At 36.6% G+C, this 15286-nt stretch overlaps 1 protein-coding gene across 18 annotated transcripts in view; it reads right to left on the reverse strand.

The window, feature by feature from the left end:
- The window catches only part of BCAS3 (BCAS3 microtubule associated cell migration factor), a 490554-nt gene that overhangs the window by 262299 nt on the left and 212969 nt on the right, over positions 1–15286 (reverse strand). For all 18 annotated transcript variants that reach the window (XM_080677777.1, XM_080677775.1, XM_080677776.1 and 15 more), the window contains 2 exons: positions 14682–14847; positions 11804–11904 (listed from right to left, as the gene is read on the reverse strand). In XM_080677777.1, the coding sequence (XP_080533903.1) occupies positions 11804–11904; positions 14682–14847 (267 nt within the window). The remainder of the gene's footprint in view (positions 1–11803; positions 11905–14681; positions 14848–15286) is intronic.

Below are 15286 nucleotides of genomic sequence, written 5' to 3' on the forward strand. Positions count from 1 at the left end.
GTCACTTATTATAAATGGATAATGAGACCTAATGCAGTGCTCTGAGTAGGGACAAAGAAAGGGTCTATCCACAGCCCCTGGTGGATTGGTCATTCAGGCTTTAATTTCCCCAGCACCCTTAATGGAGTCAAACCATTGACAGAAATTCTATAGAGAAGGCTGAAACTCAGAGAAACAACTGTATTCTAAACTCCGATAGAAGATACAAACAAACAGTGACCCTGAAATGGCGCCAGAACTCCTGCTACCACTAACAGAGCAGACAGTTGTAGCATCCCCCCCAAATTCCCATTTAGTCATCAATTAGTTATCAATTAACCTTAAGGACAGAACTGAGGCACATCCAACCACAGGCTCCTGCCAACATCAGCCCATTACGGTACTACAGGTGAGCAGACACAGGCCATTCTGCTTTGGCTCCTTATTTTTGGAGAAAAGGACAAACAGATATCCCTGTACCCTCCATCCCATATCTCTACTACCCAATTGACAGGTATCAGTGTCTTTAGTATATAAGAACCTTAATACCACACGATCTCACTCATTTATGGATAATGAAGAACATTATAACCTGATGAACAAAAAGATAGATACAGAGGCAGAGAAGCATCGAACAGACTGTCAAATTACAGCGGGAAGGCTGGGGAGTGTTTGCGGGGGCGGGGGGGAGAGGGGGGCTAAGAGATCAACCGAAGGACTTGTATGCATGCATATAAGCATAACCAATGGACACAAGACACTGGGGGGGGGGGGGAGTGAGGGCATGTGCCGGGGGGTAGGGAAGGCCGGGGGAAGGTCAATGGGGAAAAAAAGGAGACATATGTACCACTATTTGTAATACTTTAAACAATAAAAAAAAAAAAAGAACCTTAAACTCAGGTGGCATAGAGTGAATGACATCAAAAGCCAAGGTACTCATGGACCAGAGGCTTTATGACCAATTGATTATTTTATTTAATCTATCAGAATCAATGTCCCATCCCAGTCAAATCTGCCAAACCAATGGCAATAAATACTAGTATCAATAAAAAAGATGTATACTCAAAAGCAGGTCATAAAACAACCTAAAGAAACATTAAGCTACTAATATCACTAGAATTTTGTAAAATAAAGAAAAACATAGAAGTATAAAGCCATTATGTTTGTTTTATTTTAAGAACAATTAGAACAGGAAAGTGGTTTGGCCTATAAATTGTTATTTATTTACCAAACAAAATACTAGTAGCAAATAATACTTTAAAGAGTACTAAAACAAATGACAGAAAGGCAAAGATTTACTTCAGAATGGAGTATATGTCATTATATTATAAAAAATAAGGACTTTTGATGTTGAAACATCTCAACAATAAACCAGCAATGACAAAAACACCAATGAGCTATTCCACAGGTGTGAAGATCTATGGAAAGATATGATTATCAAAGAAGCACGTATCCCATAAACACAAAGGAAAAGAAGGAAAAGTGGGTAATCCCAAACTTTTCAATCCATCCTTCAAAAAACGTGCAGATTGCTGATAGTACTTTCATTTAAATATATGATATCCTTTCATTGAAGAAGAAAACATATTTAAATGTTCCTCAAGTTATACAACTTGGCTAAATTCAGGGTCAATATGTCTCAAGTTTTTATTAGTCTCTTGAAGAAAAATAGCATTCATTTCACTGAAATCATTTTTCTATGGGAGGACATGTTTCAATTGGTAAAGTTAAACATAAATAAGAAAAACTGTGAAATATAATTCAATCTGAAGTGGTTTCTGAACGACCTCAGATATTTAGACCTGGAGAGAACAGTATGACACACCCAATGGCCAACAATGGACTATAAATACTCTTTAAATAGGTACTACGTTACAAGTTTCCTCTGCAAAAGAAAAACATTTCATTCTTCCCCTTCCACCCTTGCCCACTCTTGGGCAAATATTTATTATGGACAATGCAAGGAAATATTGTTGAGTACCTCCATCACACTTGGTACAAAACACAACAGCGATACAACCCAGGATGTTAGGTTAAATCTAATGTGACATTCAATAGGCAGAACGCAGAAAACTGCTGCACATTTCATTGCTTTTCCAGGGCACTGACAATGACCATGGCAGAAAAGACAAAATTCGTTTTTCCTTTTTGTACCAATGTGTTCAAAATGTGTCACCATAGTGTTGTAAAACCAATAATACAATAGGACAGTAAAATATTTAAAATGACTCCATTCTAAACCTAAAAGTGACTTTATATTATAGTGGAAAACATTTGCTATTTCTGTTCTCATGTCTGTAGCTAGTAGGACAGCAGCACAAAATTTACTTGGGAATCAAGATCTCTAGAATCTGCCCGACTGGGGTGACTTACTTAGTTGAGCGTCGACCCATGAACCAGATCACTGTTCAATTCCCAGTCAGGGCACATGCCCAGGTTGCGGGCTTGATCCTCAGTGTGGGGCATGTAGGAAGCACTAATAAATAACTTCTTCAAACTTTAAATTTTTCTATACCAATTAATTAATGCTATTATCACAATGTTTTATAGAACTCATATACATATTCCTTATTTATATTTATTTTAGGGAAATGAGTCTAAAGTAAAGTCAGCACAACTATTATAAGATCAAGATAATACATAGAATTTAAGCATTTGGATTTTAAAAAATAATTGTGATCATACACTTCCACTACTGGCCACATAAGAAAGACAGATTTATATATCTCCTCAAATAAGTACATTAGACCTAAGCAAAAAGCTGCTATGAACTTTGAATAACAGTAATTAAATAAGCATAGAAACATACAGACTAATGAGAATAAAACTAATATAATTTTCCCCCAAAGGTTTCATCTTCAAGGCCCTTCCCCAGTGAGCAGGCCTCCCTTAGCCTGACCCACCAACCTTGTAGGGAATCATGATATCAATTATGTGTCTTCAGTGTAACTGCCTAGGACATCTCAGGGTCCCAAAAATCCAGTAGTCACTACATACAGCTTAGAAGTAAAAATGTGTATTTTTGTTCAGTCAAATATCAATAAATAGAAAGAGTCAAATATATTCCAATTAAATCTTTAGTGCATCCTAAGAATATAAAACAGTCCACCACTCAATAATACGATATTGAAAATGCCCAGCATCCTTTAAAAAATCACTAGGCACATAAAGAAAGAGAAAAACACAACCCATACCACGGAGAAAAATCAATCGATAGAAAAAAGCAAAAAATATATATATATATATATATATCAGGGTGCAAAGAATTAGCACACAGGGACTCTAAAACATCTATCATAAAATAAATGTTCCATATGTTCAAACACTGACATAATGAGGAAAGATAGAAAAAAAATCCAAACGATACTTCTAGAAATGAAAAATATATCTGAAGTGAAAAAATTAATAAAAGAATTGATAAATTTAAATATGTATAAATACAAACTATACAAAATAAACATAGAAGGGGAAAAACAATTTTAAAAACTGAACAAAGAATCAGTGAGCTTGGAAAATATCAAGTGATCAACCTACACTGAGTGGCCAGATTATTATGATCTCTGAACGCATAATAATCTGGTCACTCAGTGTGTGTGTGTATGTGTGTGTGTAAATATATATATATATATATATATTAGAGGTCCGGTGCATGAATTCGTGCATGGGTGGGGTCCGGCCAGCCTGGCAAGGGGGAGGGGACATGGGCAGTTGGCCGGCCTGCCTGCTAGTCGAACTCCTGGTTGAGGGGACAATTTGCATATTAGCCTCTTATTATATAGGATATACACTGAGTGGCCAGATTAATATGCGTTCAGAGATCATAATAATCTGGCCACTCAGTGTACATATAACTGGTGTCACAACAGGAGAGAGGGACTGACAAAAAGAAATACTTGAAGATATATTTGCATAAAAGTTTTCCAATTTGATGAAAACTATAAATCCACAGACCCAGGAATTTCACAGATCCCAAGCAGAAGAAAACCACAGTACATCATGATTTAATTGATTTTTTTCTATTTTTCTATATTATTTATATTTTTCCTATTGTTTTCGTATTTTCCATTTCACGGATTTCACTCTGACCTTTATTATTTCCTCCTTTGTACTTTAATATGCTCGAGTTTTTCTAGCTTCTGAATGTGGAAACTGAGGTAATTAATTTCAGGACTTCCTCTTTTATAAAACAGGCATTTAGTCCTATTAATTTCCCCTTGAGTATTGATTTAGGGACATATCAGAAGTCTTATACTTTTCTTTCAACTTTTCATTTTGAAATGATTATATTCTTAAGAAGCTGTACAAATAGTACAGAGGGGTCTTATACCCGTTTTACCTGGTTTCCAACCCCAGAAGCTGCCATTCTAAAACCATAGACCATATTCAGATTTCACCAGTTTTACAAATACAGCTGTATATGCATACATTCTGTGTTACAAAGGATGTGCGCATATGTTTGTGCCTAGTTCTATTCCATTTTTTCACTTGTTAATTTGTGTAACCCCTACTACAATCAAGATACAGAACTGTTCCCTCACCACAAAGATCTATCTCCCTGTTGATAGTCACAGCAACCTCCCTACTACTCCGGCTCTAAGATCTGATCGACGCTAATCTCTGTAATTGTGTCATTTTGAGAACATTGTATAAATGGAAATTCTTTTCCTCTTAGTGCTTTTAAGATTTTTAGTATGCAAGATTTGAGACTAGCCTTTTTCACTTGGCATAATATCCATAATTCATCCAACTTGTTGCATGTACTTACACTTCAATCAACTTTTTTTTTTGCTGAAGAGTATTCTAAGATATGAATGTGTTCTTTTTTATTTTCATTCAGTTCAAAATAATTTCTAATTTGCCTTTTGATTTCTTCTGTGAATCATGTATGACTTAGAAGTATGTTGTTTACTTTCTAAATATTTGTGGAATTTCCATATCTGTTATCCATTTCTTATTTAATTCCTTTGTGGTCAGAGAATATGCTTTGTATGACTTGAAAGCTTTTAAATTTATTGAGACTTGTTTTATGGCCCAGAAGATCACCTACATTGGTCAGTGTTCCCTGTGCACTTGAAAATAATGTTTTCTGCAGTTGTTGGGTGGAGTGTTCAGCTTAGTCTGATATTAATGTAGCAAGTCAGGGTTTCTCCTAAGCAGCATATAGTTGGAGCTTATATTTCTATCCAATTTGACAATCTCTGAATTTTTATTAAGCTGTTTAGATCATTCATAACTGAGTTTTTATAATGAGCATTGATATACTTAGGGCCACATCAGCTTGCTTATTTGTTTCTATTTTATTCCCTTTCTTGCTGTAGACTGCTTTTGGTTGCATTATGTATAGCTTTAATATCACAGTTTACCTTTAAGTGATGTTATACCACTCACAATACTATGAAAACCTACAATAATAATGTCCCATTTCTCACACTACTGGCCTTTATGCTACTGTTGTTATTGTGTTTATGTGTTTATATTACACATTCATGCATACACATATGTTGTAAAGTCCATAATACATTTCTGTATATATAAATATGTGTATATACACACACACATACATACATGCATACACACTCATACATATATTTTTAAAACCACAATGTGCTGATACTATTTTTGTGTTCACAGTAAATTATATTTTAAAAAGACTTGAATAACTACCCAAAAAACACGTTATATGTTCTAACCATGTCCAGTGTTCTTCATTCTCTTCCATCTGCTGCCACTTTCCTTCTGCTTAAAGGACTTCCTTTAAGACTTCTTGTACAGCATGTCTGCTGCTGATAAATTCTTTAATCTTCTGTATATCTGAAGAAAGTATTTTATTTTGCCCTCATTTCGAAAGCTACTTTCTGAGAGGGCAGAATTCTAAGTCCGCAGTTGTTTCCTTTCAGTACTTAAGAGAAACCTGTCATTCTCATCATCGTTCCTCACTGTGTAATGTCTTTCTTCTTTTTTTTTAACCACTGGCTGCTTTTAAGTTTTTCTCTTTCTAAATGACTTTGAGCAGCTTGGTAATTGTGTACTTTGGTATGGTTTTCTTCATGTTTCTTCTGTTTTGGGATTTATTGTTTTTCTTGGATATATCAGATTTGAAAATTTTTTGGCTATTTCTTCAGTCTCCCCATTATCCTGATTCAGGGACTCTCATTTCAAGTATATGTTATCCTACGGCTCAATAAAACTGTTTTTAATTTCTTTTTCTTTCTGTATTTCATTATGGATAATTTCTCTTGGTCTATCCTCAATTTCACTAATATTTTCTTCTGCAATTTCTAATTTATTCTCACTTTTATCCAATGCAACTTTCACATCTAGGTTTTCATATCTAGGACTTCGAGTCTTTTTAATATCTTCCACATCTCTAACTTTTTAAACATATGGAATCTAGTTGTGATAACTGTGTTAGTGTCACCATTCCTGACCCTGTGTGAGCTCCAGAACTCTGCCCTCTAAGATTCTCTGTAGTTGCTGTTTCCTTGGCTTTAGGTAGTTTCCCACAGCCATCAGTCCTATGTTGAGTGCTAGAAGAGGACCCTCTGCAGATGTTCAGAATTCTCATTTTGTGCTGATCTATCTATTCTCTCTAATAACCAGTCTAGCTAATTCTAGGTCAGGAGTTAACAAATAGTAAATATTTAGGGCTTTGTGGGTCATATGGTTTCTGCACTATTACTCAGCTCTGTGGTTATTATTTTAAAGTGGCCACAGACAATATATAAATATAATCATGAAGTCACTGTGTTTCAGTAAACCTTTTTTACACAATAATAGTTCATAGTAGTTTGCTGAAACACACTCTTCCTTGGTCTTGCTGGACTCAGTGCTGTCCACTCTGTGTTCCACTTGGATTCCCCATCACTGAAGCACAGTCTAGAGCAGCCGTGGGCAAACTACGGCCCGCGGGCCGGATCCGGCTGTTCTATCCGGTTCTCTTGCTCTCCCCTCCGCTCCTTTACTTTGAATTTATATTAGTTCACACAAACACTCCATCCATGCTTTTGTTCCGGCCCTCGGTCCAGTTTAAGAACCCATTGTGGCCCTCGAGTCAAAAAGTTTGCCCACCCCTGGCTAGAGAATCCTTTAAGGCAATAAACCGAGGCAATTGTAGGGCTCGCCCCATTAGTTTCCCATCTCTCAAGGATCACTATCCTTTACTCCTGATGTCCAGTGACTCGAAAACAGTTGCTTTAAACTATATTCTGGTTTTTGCTGTTGTTGTTTCAGGCAGGATGGTAAACCGATCCTTGTTATTCCATCTTTGTGGGGAGCTACTACTGAAGTGGAATCTTGAGAAATACTCATTGAAATCAAAGCACATTATTTTCACACACAAATCCAATTGAAACACATTGGTGTGAAGGATATCAGTTTTAAACATTTCCGGTATTCTTCATTCCTTTCCATCTGGTGGCAAAGGCTCTCCCCACCATTCCTATGATGCTTTTGAAGGTAGAGGAAGATAATTACATTCCCAGTAAAACACAGGAAGGTTCTATAGATCCCAGTCACCTTTCTGTTGTGTATCAGCGCAGTATTTCTGTTGTATGGCCTTCTGTTACTACTTAACAAAAAAGCTCAGTAAGCTTAGGAAGGAACTTCTCATATACCCAAGGATTATTTTAGAAATAAGTCTGACCTCCACCCCAACAAAGCTAGCTAATGTCAGCAACTTAAAAATACTGCTGCTGCCCAATTACCTGAAAGATAAGGAGGAAACTTTATTTCCCCCCATGAATATAACTTTCCCCAAGTCAATTCAGGATGCCCCCTTTTTAATTTACAATTGGGGAAGCTCTGGAGCAGACTTAAAAAAAAAAAAAAAGGTCATCTACTTTAGGATCATAGTTAAAATGCCTATTTTAGAAAAGGCATTAGAAAAAAAAATACTAATCTCTGTATAATCTTTTTATCAACTATTCCCAAGATTACTTATGACCAAGGAAAAAACAATTTTGTAATAATTCCCAACTTTTACTTTTACTGAGTTATATGACGATTAGATTACCATCTTACATTCACTTTGCACATATAAATTCATCAATCTATTCAAACCATGTCATTTTGCTGATTTTTGACTTAAAAAAATTTAAATCAGCAATTCCTAAAGCTCAACCTACTAACAAAGAGTTCTCCCTGCCTCCATAAGGACCTCTGTATGGAGCACTCCAGTACAGCGGTCGCCAACCAGGGATCCACGGACCACTGGTGGTCCATGAGGTCCGAAAGGCTGGCAACTGCTGCTCTAGTATGATTCAATGATACATCCCAAATCCTCAATTTTATACCATTCCATTTAATTAATATAGGTAGAAAATGTGACCACAGTTACAAATGCAAACTTTGGCCTTTTACTTACTTCACTTGACAGTTAGTATTTAGTGTTTCAGGCAGGTTTTCCTTTCCCTCCCCACCCGTCGCCCTCCTGCCACACAGGCAGAACTCTGTTTATCAACCAGCAATGCATCTATTATGATTACAGGGCTGCAAGGGGAGTGGGAATTCCTTGCTAAACATCCGGCTTTCCTACTCTCTTCTCCCCGAGACCAAGACTCTTTCCCATTTCCATTTACATCATTCTTTGTCTATGACTATTATTATCATTTCCGGAGTTTGCACAAGTCTACTTCACCTGATCCATAGATCCAAACAGAACCAAAGAAAATACTTGCAACATTTGTGAAGTTAGCACTAGAATTTTACTCCAAACCGCTCTATTTGAAAATACTTGTAGTGGTGTATTTATCAATGGTCTTCGAGTCAGAAAATAAGAGGTGATTTTCAGCATGGCTAAGTAAAACCAAAAACTTCCCAGCATCAGCTATGGTATCCTGTGTTTCAAGAGGAGCGTTGGAGAGAAAGCAGAAGGTAATAAGGAAGTCTTTTTAATGAGGTTCTACTTGCACGAAGGGCTCAAGAGATGGGCAGGGAAAGGCACTCTCTATAAACTGGCTCCTGCACTGCTTTTGCCAATTGTGTGTCAGGCTGTACCTCTGACGCAGATGTCCACGTTGTGCATATTTAATTGCTCCAATCTTGTCATATACTGGCATATTCTCAATCAAATATCCTTTCTTTATGTAAGAGAACGTGACTTTAAAATCCAGACGAATTCTGTATCTCCACTCTCAATGTACAGAAGTAGTACAAAATTACCTGTCGCTTAGGTATTTCTTGGCCTATTAGATTACATCTATAGTAACACTTCAAAGGATAAGAAAAAGTGCATTAACGATTATCCATCAAGTGGACAACGGACATGGTCAAAATCAGGTGGCCAGAATAGCTATTGTTAAGGCCCTGAAATCTACTATTTGAAAATAAGGGTACTATATTACAGTTTTTAAAGGACTTTAACATCACCTCATTGACCATGACAACACCTTTATAACAGTAATTATTATTATTATTATTATTGATATTTTATATTTATCAAGTTATTGACAAATGGTTTGGAGCTGGAACCCAGGCCTTTTCATTCTTATCCCATTGCTAGTCCACCTGATATCCAAAAGGTCTGTGTGAAATGCATTATATTATATATTTTAATTAGAAATCACAGAATCATCAGTGACTGCACTCTGTCAAATTAGCTCTCATTCCTTTCTATCCCAACTCTGCTCTGGATCACAGATTTGCCCTGACTTTTGTGTAATAGAGCCTTAATTAAAGCCCTGTCTCGCTCCAGGATCACTCAGCTCCCACTTCCCTCCCCTCCTCTGAACCTCCTATTACAAGACTGCCCGAATGATCTTTCTAAAATGCAGTTCTGATGGTGTCATTCCATAAGAACATTTGATGGCTTATTATTGCCTACAGAGGTGCTTCTTAAAACATGCACTTGGGGATTTTTGTAGTTCCAAGAATTGGACAAAGGTGTTTAGAGCTGCTATAATCAAGTAATATCAAGCAGCTTAATTTGCTGAAACAAAAAATTAAAGGATAAAGATAGATGCATTTTATTTTTTGTCCATATCTTTTTCTCCACTATTTGAGACCTGCTTGGTCTACTGGACAGGCCTTATCAAAATAATAAAACAAACAAACTAATATTAATTCTGAAAGAGTCAATTGTACTTAACAATTAATTATTTTCACCCATAATAAAGGGTAGAGGAAAATGCTCTCTTATTTTAATTAGATATTACATAAATGTCATGTTTTTTTCTAATGCATATTATAGTTAAATATATGCTTAGATAACCTAGGACAGGGGTGGGCAAACTTTTTGACTCGAGGGCCACAATGGGTTCTTAAACTGGACCGGAGGGCCGGAACAAAAGCATGGATGGAGTGTTTGTGTGAACTAATATAAATTCAAAGTAAAGGAGCGGAGGGGAGAGCAAGAGAACCGGAAAGAACAGCCGGATCCGGCCCGCGGGCCGTAGTTTGCCCACGGCTGACCTAGGACCTAACAACTATCATGTACTCAGTTTTTGAACCAAAATATCACTTACATAAACCCCTCCTGGTAAAGGCTTTGGCAACTTAAGTCACTGCTCTCATAGTTCACTGTTAACCAAACACTTCATTGATGCGCCCGACTGATTTTATATTACTTTTTCATTAAACACCTACTTCCCGAGATAGACAGTGAATTCACTGAGGACAGAGCAACATACTATTCACTTTAAATCACAAGTGCCTGGCACGTAGAAATCACTCAAAAATGCATACTGGAAAAATCAGTGAGTTCAATTATATAAGAGAGCAAGACCGCCAACTATTTGTTACAATTACAGTCTCATAACTTTAGAGCAAAGTCAATAAATTTTCTCTGTTTCAGTTTAATATGTAACACATTATAAACATAAAATAAAACAGTTTTAGAAAATATTTTACTTCATGCTGTATAAATACAGCAAGTGAAATAATAAGTTCAGCCCTAACTGGTTTGGCTCAGTGGATAGAGCGTCAGCCTGTGGACTGAAAGGTCCCAGGTTCGATTCCAGTCAAGGGCATGTACCTTGGTTGCGGGCACATCCCCAGTGGGGGGTGTGCAGAAGGCAGCTGATCAATGTTTCTCTCTCATCGATGTTTCTAACTCTCTATCCCTCTCCCTTCCTCTCTGTAAAAAAATCAATAAAATATATTTTAAAAAATAGTAAGTTCAATAGAACAAAACTCCAATAAAAACACGTCAATGTTGATTTTTAGGAAGTTTCTTAAAAACATGCACTGCTCAGACCCATGAAGTAAAATTAAGGATCCAGTCACTTCTACAAAATTAAATTATAATTGTGAGGAATTTTTAATTCTATGACCATAAACTGGATAAATACTCAATTGTCTTTTCATGCCCCCGCTATAAACAAGGCTGCTTCTAGGTCAATGTACATTTTCTAAAGTAACAAAAGAACCCAGATCGATAATCTCTATAAACGTAAGGGCTCTGATATGAAAGTAGACGTACAAAAACCAATGGAGTTGCAATCATTCCTTCATTATCGCAAGTAAAATTCTACAAAAAGAAAAATCTGCCAACGCGGTTTTCACAGTGAAAAGTACTTAATTTTTTCATGTCAGAAACAGATACCACTATCCTTTTGTTGTTGTTGTTAACACCTTTGAGCCCACCAGATATTCCCTCTCAGCTTACGTGACAGCATGTATCTCACGGCCAGGGAACGAGGACAGCAGAGGTTTACTTAATGTGTGCTACGTCTTATGGTTTATATTTGTAGTAAATATCTTATTGTCCCATCTGATTGTTTATGGCTGATGGATGATGGACCAGTGTGCATGGTTGCATTAAAAGTCAGCATTTTAAGATGAAATCTCAAAATAACTGTACGGAAGGAAAAACACAGGAACTACTTACGGCCAGCAAGCAGGAACTGATAATACTGTACAGCATCTGCAGCCAGGAGCAGAGGGTGGTTTGCATTAAATGGTGGCTGCAATTCATTCCATTGAGGAGTTCTAAGGAAACGGCAGAAGAATATTAATATTTAAGTTTAATAGATGGTATGTAAATCAACATCACTGTCACCACTTGCAGACATTGATATAAACTCACACTATCTTTGTAATCATTAAAATGAACTTGTTGGAGTGCTGAAACCTGAAACACAAGGCCATCTGCTTAGAAAAGAATAAAAAGGTGGCAGTGATTCATACTAATCACACAGAGCCAGTATCAGTTTAAAGCAGAACACGCCCCACCCCCCCAATAGGACAGGCAGGACGTTCAAAATACTGGACAGAGAGGAAGTGTGGAATTCAAATGTCACAACTAAGTAGTTCTAATTTTACCTAATTTCTGACAATTGTTAGAGCTCTCTATTCTCAGAATATGTGTGTATTTTCAAACAGAATAAAGTAGGAAAAAATGGTGGGGAAAAAACACAGTTATGTTCATGGGTGACGTATTATAGAACAAATTAGCATCTGAGTTCCAAAATAAACCACTTATTTCAACAATGATGGTGCAGTAATTTTAATCAGATCTGCCCGCTCATGAATAACCTGATAAATAAGCTATTGATCAAATCAATTTAGTGCAGTAAAGTAGTAGTAAAGAATGCTGGAGCCTTGAAAAATCAATATAAGAGTATTTTAAAATGTCAAAAGGAAAGGGATCATTTTCATATCCATTTTTGTCTGTTTCCTTCCATACATGTCAGGACCAATTTTTTCTGTCTCTCCTATACCATTCGTTGTACACTACACTGAAAAGGTTTTACTCTGGATTTAACTTCTCTATCTGTATTAGCTTATAAAGATTCTAGTGATTATGTACTTTTAAGAATGACTCTGATTCATTTTTTTAAAATATGTTTTTATTGATTTTAGAGAGAAGGGGAGAGGGATAAAGAGATGGAAACATTCATGAGAGAAACATCAATTGGCTGCCTCCTACTGGGGATACTGACTCAAACCAGTTGAGCGACCTCTTGGTTCATGGGTCAACACTTAACCATTGAGCCACACCAGCCAGGCAGGACTCTGATTCTTAATAAATACTTCTACAGTCTTAGCTCTTATATATTGGGGAATGACTGTAAAGGAAACCTTCCAATCTATTTATGTGAGTTTCTTTCCCTTCAATGGCTGCCTCAGTGCACTCTCTATTTTCAGTGAGCATGAGACTGGAAATAAGGGGAAGCATGTGGAAAATTAAAAAGAAAAAAACAAAACCCAAGTCTGAGAAGAGGTAACACAAAGATACAAGGAAAAAGGAGTTCAAAAGGACATGTTCTCTGAGGCATATATGAAAGATAACTGAAAATATATGACCACACAGAAATCTGTACAAAAATGTTCTTAGCAGCATACTTAATGGCAGGTAAAAAGTCACATCACAGTGTGGGTCAACTGATGAATAGGTAAACAAAATGTGGTATATCCATGCAGTGGAATATTATTTGGCCATAAAAGGAAAAAAGTTCTGATACATGCTACCACGTGGCTGGACCTTGAAAACATTATACTAAGTGAAGGCAGTCAGATGCAAAAGGTTACATTTTGTCTGATTCCATTTATATTAAATGTCCTAAGTAGGTAAATCTATAGAGACAGAAAGTAAAATGAGTGACTGCTAATGGGTATCAAGTTTCCTTTGGGGTTGATGAAAACTGATTGTGGTGATGGGTACATAACCTAGTGAAAATTTACTTTAAATGGGTGCATTGTATTGTGTGTAAATTATGTCTCAATCTCAAAAAGTAAAAAAATCATCAATACATGCCCCAACAGGGGGGAATCAAAATAATTTTGCTGGATGAAAGAAGCAAGACAAAAAATAATACACACTCTGATTCCATGTATATAAACTTCTAAAAATCATCAAGTAATCTACAGTGAGAGAGAGCAAATAGTGGTTGCCTGGTGCTCCATGGCAGAGGTAGGGATAAAGAGGGCAGAAGGGAGAGACTAAAAGGAAATATTAGACAATATTTGCAGGTGATGAATATATTTATAATGTTAATTATGGTGGTGGTTTCCACAGCTGTATCCAATGTCAAACCTTATCAAATTGTACACATTTAATATTTTATACCTTAATAAAGCTGTTAAGAAAAAACTGAAAATTGTATATTACTGAAAAAAAATTTTTTTTCCAAACTTAACTGTGTTTAATGCTGCAGAGTATAATTTCCTTGTAATGTATTCAAAGTATTATTTAGACTCAGAGAGTGATGCATTCTTTATAATAATTGCATGGAAGCTTGACTTTATGGCCCATATGCTATAGTCTGAGGGGGATGGAAAAGGGAGTGCTTGGGAGTCAGACCCATCACAGTGTGGTCCACGGACGAGGGCCTCTGGAGATGAGGGGTCTTTAAGTTAAATTGTGGCTACTTTCTCCAGAAGGGTTTATGCTTATCTTTGCAATGATGTCACGCAAGATAACCAGATATTAAACAATTTGAAACCTGCTCCCATTACCAGACCAGAATGTATATGTGCACTGTGAATTAATGTTATTTATTTATTTATTTTTTTTATTTTATTTTATTCTAGTCCCTATGTGCTGACACTCATCCTGAACAGCTGACCCCACTGCCAAAGGGCAGAGCCAGGACCCCAAGAGCTGAGTCCCCAACCCACAGCCAAAACCAGTCCCGAAGAGCCTATTACTGAAATTTAAACCATTTTTTAAAGGGGGGCATATGTAATACTTTCAACAATAAAGATTAAAAAATAATAAAGAAATTTTAAACAGAAAGAAAAAGAAAACAGAAAGGTGGTATTACCTAACCAGAGTCCAGCTGGCTCGAGGTGATGTCATCATTTCCAGCGGGGTGTCATCGCTAATCTTGGGGGCAGTGCTGAGTGGCCGTGGCTCCATCATGTGCTCCACTAAGGTCCCGTAGCAGCTGATGATGTAGAGAGATTCAACTACAACTTGTTTAGACTGATCTACAAACAAAAAAATAGAACCTGGATGTTTGATAATGAACGAAAAGGAGCACAGCATAGTTTTTACAAGTTATTGAACTTCTAATCTCTTCTGAGGCTGCTAAGAGGAAATAAGAAGGCAGGAATTTTGTTCACATGAATGGGTACGGCGTCTGCTCCTTGCCTAAAAGTTGTCTCTTACTAAGTATAAACTAAGGAATTTAAAAATGTCTATGCTGTCGAAATATTTTTTAAATCTTAAGGAAAGAATGATGTAAGTATACTCAAATTTCTAATATAGTGAAACAATATTTTTCAGTCTTGTGTATTTGTCTGCAATAGAATGTGTCCCACATTATGAAAAACAAATGCTATCAGGCGGGAAAGGGACGGACTGACTGAAAAGGAACACTGCATGGACGAAGACTTAATAGTGACACCGGATGCACCCACTCAAGTG

The sequence above is a fragment of the Plecotus auritus genome, assembly GCF_963455305.1.
Source record: "Plecotus auritus genome assembly, chromosome: 7".
Classification (NCBI taxonomy): Eukaryota; Metazoa; Chordata; class Mammalia; order Chiroptera; family Vespertilionidae; genus Plecotus; species Plecotus auritus.